Source organism: Ammospiza nelsoni, chromosome 10, assembly GCF_027579445.1.
Source record: "Ammospiza nelsoni isolate bAmmNel1 chromosome 10, bAmmNel1.pri, whole genome shotgun sequence".
NCBI lineage: Eukaryota > Metazoa > Chordata > Aves > Passeriformes > Passerellidae > Ammospiza > Ammospiza nelsoni.
The window spans coordinates 10992471-11010670 of NC_080642.1; the positions used below are offsets into that span (position 1 = coordinate 10992471).

Sequence of the window (18200 nt, forward strand, 5' to 3'; positions counted from 1 at the left end):
GTCCCTGCTGCCCTGCTCCTTCAGAGACACAGTGGGAAGGAGATGGAGGGTGAACACACCCCAGAGGCAGAGCTGTGCTCAGTGACTGCTCCACTGCCCACATCCCCGCTCCTGCCCAGAGAGGCAAATGCTCCCTCAGCCTCCCCAGGGGAGGAGAGATGCTGCAGGCAGCCTCAGCCCAGCTCACCCAGCTCAGAGATTGCTCCTGGGGAGGAGGTACCCAGCAAAAACATCCACTCTGCATCAAAAACTGCCCAGCCTATGCAGCCAGCACATTATCCCTCCCCACAAACACTCAGGGATGCCTGCCAGCTTCTTGCTGTTGTTTTCCCTAGCTGTTTCTGAGCACAAAGGTTATTTCTTGCTGTGAAGATTTATATCTTGTTAAGCAGAGAAGAAGTGCAGGTGTAATTACAAATCTCAGATCACTGATTTCTCCTGTTCAGTGATAGAGGAGAATTTTTGGCCTTTATCTTGAATGGTCTTCAGTTTGTTTCAAGGTGGTGGGAGCTGTTTTGTGACTTGCAATGTGTGTGTCACACCAAGCAGTGGCTCAGTGGGCACTGAATGTCTGTGCCCTGATCAGGGATAAATACTGAGGATTAGTTTCTTTGGCCCCTCCAGCCCTGTGTTCCTCCTTGGGAAACACAAATACTACCTTAACTCATCCTCCTCAAATACACTTCAGACACAAAGAATTTATGTACAAATATTCTTTGTATGTCAAGAATATTGCATCAACACTTGTGAGCCTCTCTTCTTCAGTATGTGTATAGAATAAGAGTTAATTCCTTAATCATACTTCTATTGTAGCCAAATTCTATGGTAGGTTTTGAGGACCCATCTCCTGCACAAGAGGACCAGGAAAAGGTCACAGCAGCTCTTAGTTTTGCTAAGTTAATGTTTTGTAACCAGTCCAGTACTGCATTGCTTCATTATTCAAATTCTGCTGACAGTCTAGCTGATGTTTTGATCAGCTGTTAATATTTAATTGTTAATCCCTGTTTGATTTAATACTGACACTGGTTTCATGACTGCAGGATTCACTCCTCATTAGCTCATTATCAGGTCACAATGCAGATCTATTCTCGTTTAATTATATATTCATTAGCAAGAAACCTCCCAGAAAGTAAACACAACTTATTTATTCTTTCAAAATCACAACCAGTCCCTAAGGCTAAAGATGTATCAGGTGAGCTCGGTCATTAAGGTATTTCCTTAATACCTACCTGCATTCCATCAGCAGCAGCTCACTAGCAATGGCAATAGACTGATTTTCCCCTCCTGATGGCCATTGATGGCTTACCAAGGCTTTTTGCTCAATTGCAATTTCCAGCTGAGTTGAGGCCCAACATTTAATCCATCAATTCCAACAGATTTTTAGGTTTCTCCATATTTTCACTAGCTTACAAGGGGCATTTTTCTATGGTTGGGCACCTCTGTTTTCATTTCCCGGGGCACAGGGAGAGTCAGGGATTTAGCTGAGAGCAGGGATCAGCACCTTTCCTGCCTGTGTGCCTGCCCCAGGGTGCTTCCTTGGACTGGGGCTCCCCGTTGTCCTCTTCCTGACATCTCTGTGCACTCTGGCAGGGCTGGCTGCAGGTTATGGAAAGCAGTAAAGTGTTTAGGTAAGACCTTTGCTAAGTTGATTCCATGCCTTACAGATAACTATTGATTTCCCATTTTCATACAGGCAAGTGAGGGAGATTAGAAAATGACACCTGCAATGGCTGTCCTTTTCTGCCTGCAGCATCTCGTCCTCTCCCTGCCCAGATCAGCCTTGCTCATGAGGCTTTTAACATCTCCAGCTGTAATTAGTGCCCACTCTTACTGTGACCTTGTGAACTAGGCTATCTTCTACTGCAGCTGCATCAGTGTTTCCCAGGATATGGATTTCCTGCCTTTTCACAGACATTGCCATCTGATTTTGGTGTGAATTCGGTGGATCTGAACAATTATTTCCAGGAGACAGCAGCAGCAGTGCAGAACTGTGTTTTCCTTACAGGCTGTAACATCAGTGGGATACAATAAGCACAGTTGCCTTTGAGTGTTGTGTGTCCCTAACCCGCATCCAGGTTTTGCTCAGGAGCTGTTTTGTTTTGCTCAGGAGCTGCTTTGACTCCTGTGGAGGGAATCACTGCTCTCCTGCAAGGACACACAAAAGGCAGCAGCACAAATGGGACCAACCCTTGGGCATGGGGGATTGATTTTGGAGGCTGCCTGGACCTTTGCTGGTAGCCACAAAGCTCAGGCCCCAGGACACACCTGCAGCAATGCATCTGCAGCAGCTGAGGACTTTGTCTCAGCGTAGACACATCTGCTTAGAGTCATTTCCTAAACTTTCCAGGAGAGAAAAGTAAAATTCCACCAAGAGTGCAAGGTTTTCTCTCTCAGCTGGGGCTGGACTCCCGCAGTTTGTTCTTCTCCATCTGTTAAATATTGTGGGCAAGTGATTAATGACTGAAATGCTCTGTCCAACCGCCGCTACGGCAGCGAGAACTATTTTCTCCTGTAGTTGCTAGGTTCCTGCTGCAAAATGCCTTTGAGCAAGGAAGAAAAGAGCCAGAATTGTGCCATCTAGTGACCCAAAGAGAGCGGGCATCTGTCCCCAGCCCCGTCCTCATCCTCCCTGCACAGAAGTCTACAGCCCATAATGCAGAATTTTGGATCACAATAAAAAAAAAAAAAATTAATGAGCATTTAAATTATTTCCCCATCTTTCATGTCCAACCCTCCTGGCATTCCAAACTGATGCCCTGTTATGGCTCAGCTACCTCTGGTTTTGCTCTCTTTTGCCTGAGAGCCGCTTTATGAGTTTATTATTCAGCTCTTAATCTGCAGATGTGGAAGTCCAGCCCTGTGCCCACCACATTCCCTTTGTCCTTTGCTTGGTCACCAAGCAATTGGCAACTCTGCACCACTCCCATTTCCCTCCACAAGTCTTGCTGGTGACAAGTTCACTCAGAAACACATCTGCCTTCTAGTGTTTTCTGCTTTTTTCTAGAGCTGTTTGCCATTTCTTGTCAAAGTCAGCAGGAAGTGTAAACCAGAGGATGAGTGGCAGCCAGAGAGTCACAGCAGGACAAGTGCTTTTCCAAGGTGAACCCTACTCCTAAGGTGATGAATAATAAGGAAATGGTTCTTCTCTCTTTGCAATTCTGGAAACATCAGCCAAACTGCTTTAACTGCCCTCATTAAGAGCTGAGTACTTATAAAAATATCAATTACCCAGCAAAATCTCTGCTTGTGTAAGAATGGGAACACCGGTCTGGAGAAACCTTGTCTGTTCTGCTGGAGAACACAGGAGAGAGGTGGCAAGCTGGGACAGGCAGCTTCCATAGATAATAAGGGGTTGGTGGGGCACCCAAAATGCTTTTATAGAAGAAAGAAACCCATCTTCTTCTCCACTCCATTGATCAGGAAGTCAAGGATCAGGGCTCTGAGCTCCTTCTCAGGGTACTTCCCTTCCTTACCCCAAGCCAGCAGCAATATCAGTTTATGTCCTCCCCACAGCAGCTCTACATGAGCTCTTTTTTACAGACACCTTCTGGCTTTCAGCTGTTTTTGGAAGCTCCTGTGGTGTTGCACAGGTACCACAGCACACAGGTTCACCCACGCTGGTGACTCCAGATGCAGCCTGACTTCAGGACAGGCACTGGCTTACTTTACTGTGAACCACTTGTTGCAATTCTGATGGAAAAATTTTATTCCTTTTGTGCATAATTAAAGCACCTCAAACATGAAACTGAACACACTTGAATGCACACAAGCAGCAGGGGAACAAACCCCTTCCCTCGAGTGTTTTTTGTGCTGAAAGTCTTGCTTGCCCTCTGTTGGGTGGCTGGGGAAGGATTTACACCTCAGGAATCACTGCTCCTGGAGAAAGAGGGATGCAGAGGGATTGGAGGCACTGAAACCTGAGCAGTCCTTGCTTGTTAGCCTCTCCAGCCATCTGATTAGAAAGGTGACATTCAGTGAAATCAAAGGCAGCAATTTATTTAGAGCCAAGCCATTAATAAGCAGGAGGCAGTAATGTTTTATGCAGCACATAATGCAGACAACCTGTGGAGTTCTCTGCCATGAAGGGGTCACTGGAGCTAACAGTGTGTAGGTGGGAATCAAGTGACAGCTGATTTAATGCCCACTAACAGGCTATGCAAGCTGCAGTGACAAACATAATCAAATCTCATGCTTCAGGGCATAAATTGAAGGGGTTGAGTGGTGGAAGCAGTTATGTACGTGAAAGATCTGATCCTGAGAGGTGCTGATTACCTGCAATTCTTACTAAGTTTAGCCAGCAAAAGGACACTCAGAAGGTGCTTGATTTCTCCCCTGGCTGAGTCTGCACTTGCTAATTTTCCTTATTAATAAACCCAGTAATATTTTAGCCTGCTGGCACAAACATTCATTTGGCTACAAGTGACATTTATTTCCTTTCACACAAGTGTCAAACATTAAAGCTGCTTCTAAAATAAGATTTTAGGGAGATAATTTGCAGTGGTTTTGGCAAATAATTTTTTCTCAGAATAAGTTGCAATTCTTTATCTAAAAAATGTACTTACATAGAATCATTATGGGAATATGATAACCTTTAGTGCATTTATCTTCCCAGTTTCCTTCCTGAGCACTGGTGCTAGCCTCACTCTACAGGTGGGGAGGTGCTCCATGAGGCAGGCTGTGGACTCCCATTAATATTTTGAGATTCTAATCCCAGATGGACCCAGCAGCCCAAACTGGGCTCATGGCTCCATGGCAGCACAGGACCAGGGCTGACATTCCCTTCTGCAGCTGGAGAGGTCTGACTGCACCCCCAGCCCTTGCCACTGAGAGAGCAGAGGCAGAGAGCCCAGGCAGGCTGAATTCAGCCTTCAGTGACCTGCCCTGCCCATGACAAACAAAGGGGAATCTTTGCTTTCATCTGGAATCCAGCTAAGGGGAAAATTCAGCATCTTTCTTCAATAATTTGAGAGCTAGTTAGGCTAATACCTCCGAGGAATGGCTTTGGTTGAGATGGTCCTGTGTGGGTACAAGGCAGTGTAGATGGCTTCTTATTTTTCCATCCTGTCTGCAGTGATCACCTCAAAGGAAATGGCATTCTTTATCCTAATAGATTTCTGTAGCTAAGTATTAAGTACCTAAGCCCCTAATTTAGTTCTGTGGGGAACATCCACATGGATCCTGGGCCATTAAAAGTCTTCTGGTCTGCAGTGCTGGGGGAAGACTAGCTGAGGACCGTCATCATGAAATTAAGAACAGCTCAAATGAGCAAACTCACTTTTTTTTAAGGCACTGTAACCAGCTCCTACTCCTGCTACTCCTACATAATCCCTGTCTCTTGTTTTCTCTTCCCTGGCCATAAATTTGCTGCCTTTTGCACTAGACAAATCTGATATGCTGTGCTAAATATTTTAAATGTGGCAAATGATCCTTCATCACAGAGTGGCATGATTGCATTGCAATGTATTAGAACAACATGACTTTGCCAGAGGGTGTTTCTTGGCACAGTGCCGAGTGAAGGAGGCAGCCCAAGCTTGAGAAGTAACTACCAAGTCATTTATCAACATTTGGTCCTAAAATACATGGGGTTGCACCAGCTCAAGCAGCCTTAGAGAGATAAATCGAGAGGCTGAGCCAGAAACCCCAAATGCATTCAGGCCTTTGAGGAAGCTTCTTGAAATCCAGAGATATCAAAATGTCAAGCTGCACTCCTGTGACAGATTCAACACATACTTTTGGCATTTATTCTGTTGCATTTAGTCTCGTCTTTCAGGTTCAGATGAAATTTGTGCAGCTTTTCAGACTCTCGGCCGACCTGTGGAAAAGGCTGATTTGATCTCACACTCCTTTGGCACGATAGAAGATCTCTGATGAACCAAGCAGGATCCCTGAAAGCCAACATGTGGTGTCTAGACCTTGTTTTCCTTCATAACATCCTCATAAGATGGAGGCAATTCAGTTGTCCCGAGGCTGAAGCATGAGGCAGGAGAAGAGGAAATCTCTGCAGTCCTGCAGGAGCTCAGGGATCCGGAGAATGGGCACGGAGGTGCTTCAGCAGCTGGGGAAAAAGCAAAGTCACCACTGTACAGCAGACAGGCGTGAAGGGCAAGTGTGGGAGGGAGAGGGGTGAGCCCAGGAGGAGCTGCCAAACCACTTGGAAACAAGAAAGGCACCGATGTAATTTTTGAAGGATGGCATCACAAAGTCTTTCACCACAAACTACAGATACAAGAAGTTGGGACAGAGGAATTTGGGTGGGTTTGGGTGGGTCCTCCCTGTGGAGACACTGTCTGTGACCACCCAGCAAGCAGGTAATATGTCCTCTGGGAAGGGCTTAGCCTAATGACAGGATTAGCTTTATTTTTCTTGGAGGGATGTTGTCTGGCTCAGCCTGCTGATGCTGCTTGCCGTACTCCAGATCAGTTCTGGTTGCTACACAGTCATTACAGCCCAGTCCTCAAAATCTGGGTGCTCCTGGGGGAATATTGAGGGTGGCTGCCTCAATAAGGAACAGCACCCACCAGGACAATCTTTTGACAGATCAGGGTGTGTTAGCCAGTTCAGCTATACTGGGGTTGCTCGAGTTAGACCAGTACAGTTTTACCTGAGTGAGAAATGAACGACACACGCTGGAAAGGGCTGCCTGACCCCAGAGCCTGTGGCTGCCCCAATGTCTTGGACCACTGAGTGGCCTGGTACCGAGGAGAATGTCTCACACACCTCCAGTGTTTGCCTGGTCAAGCCCCAGGTAGGCACCTTTGGGACACATGGACAAGATGCCAGAACTGGGCACTCTACTGTTCACCATCAATACAGCCCCAGGCTGCATCCCAGCTCCCAAGCCTGGCTGCTTTTTACTGGGTTATGGATGGGCCACAGGAAGGCCACCAGGGCCAGCAGGACCTTGCAGCAGGGACAGGACTAACCACAGAAGGCATCGGAGCTGCTGAGGGCAAAGACAGCCACGGTGCGTCGGGGCAGGCGGCTCCGGCCCCTCAGCCAGCACTGCAGGCAGCAGCAGATCCCGCAGGACAGGAGCAGGGCCAGGAAAAACAACACCAGGAACCTGAGGCAGAGGCAGCAGGGGAGGAACAGCACTGTCACCATCTGTGGGCAGCACCGACAGATGGCTGCATGTCTTCAAATTAACATATTCATTAACATCTTTTTGCAAATAGCCCTTAAATGTTGTGTTTCCCCACCAGCACACTGGACATGATCAAAGTCCCCAGAAACCAATGTCTCACTCCTGAATGCTCAGCAGCCAGTGCTGGCTGGAAATTCAAACATTTCTCCCTGACACAATCCATCATTTTTTCCCAGCTCAGTTGTCAGCATACAGTGAGGAGGATATGGATAAATGATTTCCATTAGTTTGTAAAGACAGAACACAGGGACAGCCCAGGAGCAATGCTCTCTAGCTATCAGTCTCTCTTAATGCCTTTCTCTCCATATATCCATCAAAGAATATTATTTGCCAGTTTTTCCCCTTAAAGCAGATCTGAGACTTACCACACATACCAGCTGCTAAAGTTTTCATCGCTCTGTCCAACACACCTAAAAAGGAAAGAATAAAAAGGACTCCCAGTCCAGCGTGAGGGGGCTGCTGTACCCACCCCAGCACATCTACCAACACAAAGATAAGCACTATCAGTAAGTAGAAGATTGAGAAGTTTTCTTCCATAAAGGGAGCCCATTAAAAATTTCTCTGTGTGGATGGGAGCAATGCAGACAATGCAAGAAGCAGAATTCCACTTGTTTGCCTTTCAACACTGGCGCCCTCCACCAGCATTTTTGCTGAAAACCCAAAGGGTTGCCAGCCTCTATTTCCTCTTTTGGAAAAAAAAAACCAACCCTAAGTGGCCTTTTCCTGAAAGTCCTCATTCCTCAGCTGTGCTGGTGTGCCAGGCAGGAGCACAGCACCCCTGAAAGAGCCTGGGTGAGAGAATGAAGCCACACTCACCTCTCGCCAAGCTCACAGTCCGACCCGGAGTCTGCTGACTGAAAACAACGTATAAATCAGACAGGGCAAGTATGTTTTGTTTTTCACAATTTATCCGTATAATTACTGTTCTTAGAGTGGAAAATTGGAGAGGAAGAGCAAAAGGAGTGCTGGTCCTGCAGGGTTGAAACCAGACCTCTCCTTGGGGATCTGCCTCTGTGGGGCTCTGCTTTGAGCCAGCCCAAATCGAAATCAGCAGAGAACCTCACCAAGAGCTCAATAAATTCAATAGCTTTCAGATGAAAGCTAGGCCAAGGAGAAAGCATTTCTTTTGATGTGAAAGAGGGAAAGGCAAGAGCAGGGAAACACCAGCTGGAGTCTGAGACCTGCTTGCTGCACTGGGCTTTGCTATTCAGAAATACTTGCTGAAAATGCCCATGACCAAATTCTTGTTCTGTGGCTCATTTTTTTTTTTTGGGAGCTAATTGTGAATGCAGCAGTAAATTTGAGTCATTTTGACCAGAAGTGTGCTCTACCCAGCATTTTCCTCTTTTCAGATAGTGGTGGTGCATCATTCTCAGAGTCAGGTTTCAGGTATTGCAAATATGCAAACCTGAAACTTGTTTTTCAGGTATATTTTCTATTCTCAGCTTAAGCCAGTTTATTTTTGCAAGCCTTGTTGATCTTAGCCTCAGTTTCATATTATCTGTGCAAAAAGTAACCAGAGCAGTTCATCAGTATAATTGAATCCAGTTCAATAGATTCTTTTGGCTGATTGGTGTTAGGTGTGTTATTACAGTTGTCCAATGTTGCTACAAAAAAATTCAGATCGGGTATAGAGTTGTGATAACACTGGAAAGCAGAATGAGCAAGATAGAGGAATTTAGATTTGTTTCTCGGAAAAAACCTATTAGAATGTAATGTGTAAATAATTACTTTGGATTTCCCTCTGCATATATCCAAAAGACTTAGAGATTTTTGACTTTGAGTCAAACTGAAGGCTCTGTTCTGAACTAGAAATTTGTATCAAATATGCATAACTGAAAAATCTCTTTTAAAGTCTCTAATTAACAGGTTCTATTTGTTATGCAAAGCTCAAGCCACTGTAAACAGTAAGAAATGCCCCCTCAGATCTCTATAATGTGTCTGATCCTGTGCACACACTGCCTTTCAGTCCCAGTTTCACCAGAGGTTTTTGGGTACAGCAAGTCTTTAATATAAAGCATTATCTGTGAAATTTCACAAGTGGCTGAAATCCAAATGAGGAATAGAGAAAAAGACAGAAGCTTCAACTCTTCCAGACGTGTCCTTTTAAAACTGAGGTAATTTGCCATGTCACACATGCACCCTGTTGCAGAATATTTTAATTCCTTTGGGTTTTTTTTGCATTTCAACTGATTATTAAATAACAAGTCAAAAGCAGATAGCTGATTGCTGTGATTACATGTATCCTGAGTATTCTTCATGGCTGAATGACAACCTCTGGCCTCTCTTTTATCATCCTTCAAACCAGCTCAGCAGAGCCACCTCAGCGTGGTTAAACTGCAGCAAAGTGCATCTGCTCTGAGGCAGGAATCTGTCACAGCAGCCAAACACCCACCCGTGCTGCTGAAGCCCCAAGCTCTTCCATCTCAATGGGCACAGACAGAATAAAGGACAAAGGCAGTAGTGTTTTCTCTGCATTAATTGGAATTTTTGCGAGCATTAAATCTTCCCCAAATTCATTAGGTTCTCAAAAAAAAAAAAAAAAATCCTTCACAGAATAATAATAACAAAAGAAAGCTGATTATTAAATTCTATAAAAGTTGGAACCTTCCCCTCCCCCTGACAAAACCCCTAAAATCAGCTTGGTCCCAGTGAAGGGTTTGGTTACCTGGAAGAAGGTTAAACACAGAACTGCAGTTCCTGCTGTGATCCATGAAGTTAAACACAAAGCTCCAGGTCTCTGCATCATTAATGTGAGAAACATTGGAAGAGCTTTGTTTGCAGCAGTGTTTTACCCTCTGTGATTTGGTGCTTTTAAAACTTCTCTGCACATGGTGCCTGCAGCCAGAGAACACGTTACCCAATGGCTTCCTGCCCCTCAGAAATTACCGCTAGCCAGAGAGTGAATTTGGGTTTGCAGGGACACAAACAGCCACCAGAAGTTAAAGGAACACGGGTTTAAGGTCAGCACCTTGCAGTTGTTTCGGTATTTTCCGAGCTGTTCACAAATTCCTGCTGCTGAGGCTTAGTTCCATATTAACCCATGGCTGCATTTAACAGGAGCTGCTACAAACAGAGTCACTGGTGTCTGTGCAGTGGGGCCACGCTTTCATGGCATGCTGCCTTCAGATGGAATATTGGCATTACAGAAAAAGCAGAGTTAGCTCTAACCATGTCCTGTGCACTGTGCCCACCACCTCAAACCTGCACCAAGGATGAAGGAAACCCTTCCCAGCCTGAGGCACTCAGCACCAGCACCAGCACTGCTGTTATGCAGCTGTCAGGGTTTGCCAGGAAAATGCAGCTTAAAAAACCCCATACATCCTAATGATTCTTACAAGGGACACAAAATTTCACTGCACGTTCAATTCCTATAGAGCCACCCAGGTGATGTGGTTAAACAGGGGTAGAAGATGGTTTGCACCATAGCCCTGATCCCCTTGGAAGGGACAATCCCAGTTTGTTCAGCAGTCAGTAATAGGTTGTCACTGAAGTTTACAGCCCGTGGCTGAAATGCACCATTAACTGTGGTTCTTCCAGATTTTAACACAAAGGGTGTTGCCATGAATATGTTTAGCTGTCACTCCAGAGTTAAGCATTATGTCGGGATGCCATTACTTCTGTAATGATTGACAAAGCCGAGCTGCTCTTGAGATGTACCTCTGTGGCTTTGCTTCAGCTGAAAGGTCAAGAAGTCTGACCAGCTGTGATATACATGCACAACACGGGTTTGTTATTTAATGTTCAAGTTTTGCATAAACCCAGCCCAAGCCCTGGTGTTCTCTCATGTTTACTTCCAGCTCAGCACTAATGAAAGGCGAGTCCCTGAAATGATGCTCGCTGAGAAAGCATCTCTCATCATGGTGCTAAGTGCATGTGCTACACAAAATAAATGGTCTGAACATGCTGTCCTGCTTCAGACCAATCCTTTTCAGTGCTGCTCAACAGTAAATTGCCAAACCAATTTCTTAGCTGTTTTCTTAAAGTAAAAGCTCCTGCAGTATAAAAATGTGCACAGCCTTGCTGGGAACTCTTGTTCCTTGTGTGACTCTTACAATCTTACAGGCTTCAGTGAGGTCATCCATCATTGAACTAATTTCAGTTTTCTTCCTCTCACAATTACTTCCCTCATATCAGCATCCAGGGTACTTTCAATTCAGAGCCATCAAATGGATCACCCCTGGTATTTCAGGGGGCAGGTACCTCAATGAGCTCCTGGTACTGAAAAATAACATGGGGCCTCTGTTCTGGATCTATTTCCAGAAGAAAAGGAAAATAATTGAATTCTATCACTGCTCAGCTCCTGGTCTTGAGGCAAACTTCGATGTTTTCTGCTGGTTGGACACATACAGGGATTCCAAGGGATGATAGCAATTTGTGAAGTCTGTCCTGCACTCTCTGTAATGACGTCAAAAGGAGACAGAGTTGCCTTAAAGGGGGTCCTTGAATAGCCCAGTCTTTTGCTTCAGGAGTGATTCCAGTTCTGAAAAGAATCACTGCTTCAGCAGGAAAACTCTCCCTGTCCATCATCAGCTGAACGGCTTGAATACATGAATGCCATAAAGAGCCTTGGCTTTTGCTCTGAGACAGTCAGGACTGGACACCAAAAACCCAGAGAGGTTTGGCACCAAAATTCTGGTGGGCTGGCACCCTCCTGCTGTTCCCTGCCTGCTGGGGCATTGCTGCCTTTGGGTTTTGCAAAACTGAGACCCAACTTCTGGATAGCTCTGTGTCTGAGGGCTAGCTCCAGTCTGAGGGATTTCTCCAGGGATTTTATCATCCCCCCACAAGGAGATACATTTGTACAGACACATGAAGATAACCTGTGCTCACTCCTGCTCCACTTATGGATGACAAGTTTGGTATCTCTTTCCTCCTCAATCCTATTCCCCTGATTGGTAGATTTGGGAGGCTGCTCCCTGATGGATGGTAACTCATGGCCATTAGATTAACGTGCTGTTATTTCCTTATCACCTTATGTCGTTGCTAGGTGACAAATGCATCTCCCAGGCAGCAACAGGAGCTACCAAAACATAGGGCAATTTCTGACTGCCCATTATGGCTTTCCTTAAAGGGCCTGCTCCTTCCAGTGGGAAGAGGGACAGCTCTAGGATCACTCAGAGGGTGACTTCCAGAGCTGCCACAGAAATCACCTCCACTGGGGGCGTTGTTACATGAAAGGTGTGAAAGGGAATGCAAGATGGGGAGACAGGAGGAATCTGGGAGGAGCTGATGCACCTCATCGAGTCTGAGAGGGCCAGAGTTGTGTCAGGGGTCTGAATTTCAGGAGATGGGCTCCAAATTGTATTTGTGTGCACTAGAACTGATGGCCTGTGTTTCACTGTGTGTCATACAATTTCAGATATGCTTTTAGACTAAGCCAAAATTTCAGGGAACAACCTGGGGATTTTTGGATCTTGGTAAGAGTGGGAGGCAATTCACTGGCAAACAGAAGCCCACATAAAACACCTTGCAGCCTGTAAGCACAGCTAGCAGCTTAAATTTGTTTCAAGCTCTTTCTAGGCTGCCTTCAGAGCATTTGGTGGTTGCTGGGATGACTTTTGGGAAAGCAATCACCTTGCTAAGTTCTGATCGCCCTCCCAGAGCAGTGCAGAATAAGACTGTCAAAGACTCAGAAAGAGAAGAAGGAAACTGGCAGCAGGAGAGGTGGGACATGGAACAGAATGGAGAACACACAGAGATGTGGAAAAGAGACAAGGAACATCAGGGCAACCCTGCTCTCTATATTAAGGTCAACTGACAAGGGTTAGGCATGTGTTCACTTTTTTATGCTGCAGTGTTTTCACATCACCACCACAATCAATCCTTGCTCCAGTTCAAGGCCACTGGGATCTCTCCTCTCCCTTCTTGACTGCACCACCACGACCATCTCAGTCTTTGCTTCTGCAGCCACAGCTCTGGCATCAAGGCTCTGTCAGGCTGCCTCTTGGCCTGGCCTGGGATGACTCAGCAGGAAAATTCCATTTATTTAGCCCAGGAGAAGACCAGAGCAATGGGGAGGACTGAGCATTTCCTCTGTGCAACGGGAGAACGAAAGCAGCTTCGGTCTCATCCTCTGTGAATGGAAGCCACAAGGAGCTGCTCGTTCCCTACACCCACACAGATGATAAATCCAGCACCGGGGAGAGCTTTTTAAGCTAATGACCAGTGCTGGCACAGGAACAAATGAGAGCAAACCAACCATGAATAAACTGAGGCTGGAAAAGCAAAGAAGGTTCACCCCATCCAGAGCAGCAAGGTTGAGCAGCAGCTTGTCTGTGGGAGGAGTGTGGGCATGAAACCAAACAGCTCCTGGGACACAAGTCAGCGAGCTCCCACACAACACGTAACCACTTCAACAGGGCTTGCTGACCCAGGCAGCCCTTTCCCCACCCCACAGGGTCCTCAGACCCTCAAACCCCTCCACGTGCACGAGAGCCAGCCAAGGTGGCCCTGGCCTTGAGTAACTGAGGAAGGATGAACATTTTAAACCAAGGCCTGGAGGAGCTGGCAGGGCCTGTTGTCTTTCAAAAGGATTATACCCATTTGCTGGTCCCTGATGAATGCAGCCCTTTGTGAGCCCGTGAGGGGGATGTGCTGCAGGGGAAGGAGAGGCTCTGCACAGGGGTTGAAATGTTGAATGCCAACAAGGGTGACTTTGTTCTGCTGCATCCTCCCCAGGAACGGGGCTTCGGAGGTCACCCCACAGATCTGCCACCTCCTCATTTTGGATGGTCCAGAGAGCCTTTTTGTTTGCCTTGGTGTGTCAGCAGGGAAAATCCAGCAGAGAACGGGGTCAGTGAAGGCTCCTGCCTGGCAGGAAGATAAAGAAAAGGAATGTCCTCTAGGTTATGCATATGAGATTTCTCCTATATGTGCATGCATATACCCTGCTGAGAGCTACAGAAAACTGAACTCAATACACAGGTGTTCATATATTCAGGGAAGTCAAAACTTTAAAACTATCTGAAGTCCCAACATTGAGGTTTTGTGAGAAATTGTTGTGATTTGTCCAAGGACTGCTGTTCCAACCTTATAATGAAGACTTGAAATAAATACTGTAACAACTGAAATATTAAGCTTATCTGAAAGGACTGAGGCAGGAGCTTTCTTGGTCTGGAATTCTTGCATTTTGAGAATGTATATTTCCAGCAAACATTTTGTGTGTGCTGATGACTTTGGCGCTGCTTCTGCTCCCACCATTAAATACAGAAATCAGTATGCAGTGATTTCCTGAGAGCTGTGTTGTGGTGGGGCAGGGTGAAGCTGAAAGTTTAGAGAAGTGGCTATTTCCTTTCCTCTTCCAAGCTGAGTTTTGTCTTTAAAACTCAAGCTGGATCCTAAAAAATAAAAGGTGCCAAAATAACAGGATTTGCGTAAGCCTAGCAGTTGTTTTGTTGTGTGAGAATTCAGAGCTCAGAATAACATTTTAAGACCTACTGCACCTGAATGACAGTGGGGCTTCTCTTATTTCCAGCTTGGACATCAGGGCATGAAATAATTCTGAGCTTTATCACTGAATTCCCAAATATCCATGAAATTCTGTGTGTTACAGCCCCGCTAGAAAAATATTTTAAGAGATCTTTCATCTCAATCTCTCCAGATACCACTGTACCTCACACAGAGCATGTCAGAAATCAGTTCAAAGGGCTGAATAATCCTCAATAGTTAAGAAACACAAAAGCAGAATTAAGCTTAAAGCTGATAGAATTAAAAGCAGGCTGAAAAAAGAGAAAGATGAAGTATAGTAGAAATACAAAGTTATCACCAGCAGAAATTTTTCTCTTTTCATTTTCTAATATGAAATTGAAGCTGATTACAACTACTTGAACTCTGAAGCCTGCTGCTGTTTCTTTGTACTCCAACAGGTCCTCTTACTTTTAATCAGTTAAAATTGTACGTGGATTTAATCATTAAAAATTATACTTAGGCTTTATTACTTTTTCATAATATCTCTTTTTTTTTTGTTGTTATTCAGTTGCCAGGGGCTAAGAAATTACAGTGAAAAAATTAAAAGCCTTTAGTATTTTCATCCCTGTAATTTACTTAGCTGCTGGATGTAAAAAGACAACAAGAGAATAAATTGCTTGAAAGCAAATAGAGGCTTCATTTTCCTCTGCCTTTGAGTTACTGATATCACATTGGACACCACATGGGAGGTTTTGGCTGAGAAATTAGCATGAGACTATCTGGCACATCCTGAAACACATTTTCAAGGCAATTTTCCAGGCAGAGCCGTTTAGCAGTGAATGCAGAAATACAAATGAATGCTGGTCATTATCAGCTGGCACATGTGCTGCTTCAGCAGGAAACCCCGTGGTCCAGGGGCTCATTCTGCAAGAGGGCTCACGTGGGCACAGGGACAGGGACATGTCCCCTGTGCCCCCTGCAAGACAGAATCCAGGCACCCCGGGGGCACCCTGTGCTTGTCCTGAACGGCAGGCACCTGCTGACATTCCAGCCTAAGATGATGAACCTTCCTCAGTTGATCCAAATACCTTTACATTTGATTGCTTACCAGCCTCCCATGCACCTTGAACTCCTTCCAGGTGCCCTTTCTGGGTTTATTTTGAATTGTTGAGGGGGCCTCAGGTGCAGCCTGTCCCCTGCCAAGCATCCCCACCCACCTGGGCTCCATGCAGGAAGGGCAGTGATTTCTGACCCTCATTCCTTGCAGGCAGAGTCAGTTCAGAACAGGCTCTAGCCAAGCTCCTGTGTGCCCAGAATTAGTGAGGGCTGGTACCAGTACTTATGGATTCAAGAAACATGGGACCAGCAGGCTGCTCTCCAGCTTCCTCTTGTGACAGATAAAATGCCAAATGCTCTGCCTAGGAACAGGGAGCTGATGCTGGGGTGAGATGCTCTGTACATACCCACCTCGTGCTCCCCAAGGGTGTTGCAGCAATGTGTCTGGGATCAGGGTAAGGATGGGACAATGAGGCTTCTCTGGGTTTGCTTCCCCTCCCCATGAGCCCCAAAGCCCTGTACCATGGCCAGGCTGCCCTCTGGCCACCCAATTCAGAGCTCACCTCCTCTCCAGGCTGGTGCCAGGATGAGAAACAACGTCTGGAAGACCAGATGGAGAGCTTGCATCTTCCTCCCCACTCTGCAGGAGTTTTCTGCATGTATAAACAGAGAGAGATATGGGGGATGCTTCCAGGGCAGACAGGGACTGCAAATAAGACCACGCAATAGGAAGGCTCAGCTTAGCCCTTTCTCCCCCTCAACAGCTTTACTGTTTTACTTCATCTCCCACTTTTACATCTTCCCCAAGAATATATCTGAAAAACACACTCCTGTTTATAATTTCAACACAAACAGCCAGGCTCTTCACACTCCTTTCTTTTAACTCACCCTTTGATTTCCCCACCAACTCCTGCTTCTGCTCTCTTGATTTCCCTCTGGCCAAGAAAAATTGTCCTAGCAACATGAATCTTCCCAAGCTCATTTTCCTTCCTTAGAGACCCACTCAAATATACCAAAAACCCTTATCTTACTCTAAAGCAGACTTTTATAACCTCTCCATCTCCCCCAGGTCTTTGCAGCTCTGGGAGCAAAAGGTGCAAACAGTCAGAGCTGCCCTTGAAATGGTGAGGGTAATCCTGTAGGACCTGTTCAGTAGGAAGGGAATATGAATTCCCCCTCTTCACTTGCTCTAATGATAATCTCTGTCTTCTAGAGCAAACTCCAACTGGCCAACTCCTTCCTTGTATTTGTGGGGGTCCTTTTTGTGAGCAACAGCACTTAGATGTGCAGGGTGCCATGGGCTGCATAAATGTAGGGATCCTGGTACACAGGAGAGTCCAGATGCCAACTTTCCAACTTCCACCTGGAGGCAATTAGATGCAGATCTATTTTTTAAATCTCCCCATTCTTACAGGAGTATTACCCCTGCATCACCTCTCCACTGTGCTACAGATATCAATAAGCTCTAGTCCTATGAGAGAGGAACAAAATATTTAGCTTCATTCCCAGCTGTGGTCCATGGACACATGGTTTGTGTGACAGGACAGACTTCCAGGGTCTCAGTGGGAGTGCTGAGGCTGGAACCCACAGTGCTGAGGTTCAGCTGTGTTGTGTTCAGTGTAGCAGCTTCTACTCCTAAAAGGTACCCCTGAGGAAGGTTTTCTAGGGGAACATCCTTACAGCAATGCCAATACAAACACTGAAAATCCCAGCTCAGACACTCCCCTCATCTCCTGTGCACAGACCTCTTCTTCCTTGATGTTCTCATCCACACTCCTGTGCTCTCCGTACTCTTGCAAGCCCCAATGTCAGGGACAGAGAGAATGGGCCCAACCCCATGACATGCAGAGTTCCCAGAGCCTGCAGGCAGGGTGGATGGTGCTGGGTCATGCTTGGGATGAAACCTGGGCAGTCCAGTCCTGCCAGGCAGGACATTGCACCAAGGGCCCAACACTGTGCACAGTGGGCCCTGAGTGGAGCATGACCATCTGTGAATTTACTATTCCTTCTCAAATGCTAATTAGTTATTTACATAAAACTTTGGAACATTTTAATTAGTTGTGTTAATTTAGAATTCACAGAAGAGAGCTATAAAAGTCTATTATATGGGACGCTTATTCAAATGAAGCTTGAAATGGCACATGGTGATGTACTCACAAATCTCCTGCCAACACAGTGAGAAAAATGAGAGGGTGGCCAGGCTTTGAGTGAGACAGCAGGAGATTGGCATTTCTGATGCACTGGCTAAAGCTGAGAAGCTGGTCCTGGTTAGGGAGATGGTCCTTTCCCACTTGAGGTCTCAGTCTGACAGTTCCAGATTCATATTGTCCCAATGTTGTTGCATTTGATGTGTCCTCCTCCTCCTCCTCAGGGGAGGATTAACAGTTCTCTCTTTTCTATCTTTTCTATATGTCAACTACTTTTTTTTTTTTTTTTTTTTAACCTGTAGGAAGTCATGATTAGGTTTGAGCTGGTTTGGGATGATTCAAATCAGGCTAAAAATTGGCTGACAGTTTATGGAGCCAGAGGAATCAGACAGATGGACATCAGCTCATGAGTCATATGTCCAAACCACCCTCTTCCTTTAGGA

At 45.9% G+C, this 18200-nt stretch overlaps 1 protein-coding gene across 1 annotated transcript; it reads right to left on the reverse strand.

The window, feature by feature from the left end:
- Nucleotides 1-4879: 4879 nt before the first annotated feature.
- Nucleotides 4880-9953, reverse strand: TMEM207 (transmembrane protein 207). Its single transcript, XM_059479515.1, has 5 exons — nt 9813-9953; nt 7961-7998; nt 7510-7554; nt 6924-7063; nt 4880-6055 (listed from the first exon to the last, which is right to left on the reverse strand). The coding sequence occupies exons 1-5, from the start codon at nt 9906-9908 to the stop codon at nt 5907-5909; spliced, it is 468 nt and encodes a 155-aa protein (XP_059335498.1). The 5' UTR covers nt 9909-9953; the 3' UTR covers nt 4880-5906.
- Between the last annotated feature and the right edge of the window lie 8247 nt (nt 9954-18200).

What these genes read in the sequence shown, in the direction of transcription:
- TMEM207 (XM_059479515.1), bottom strand. Translation starts at nt 9,908, where the DNA reads ATGTTTCTCACATTAATGATGCAGAGACCTGGAGCTTTGTGTTTAACT. An exon ending in GACTGTGAGCTTGGCGAGAG is followed by an intron (nt 7,555 to 7,960) that starts GTGAGTGTGGCT and finishes TTTCCTTTTTAG; the next exon opens with GTGTGTTGGACAGAGCGATG. An exon ending in TTTAGCAGCTGGTATGTGTG is followed by an intron (nt 7,064 to 7,509) that starts GTAAGTCTCAGA and finishes CCTCTGCCTCAG; the next exon opens with GTTCCTGGTGTTGTTTTTCC.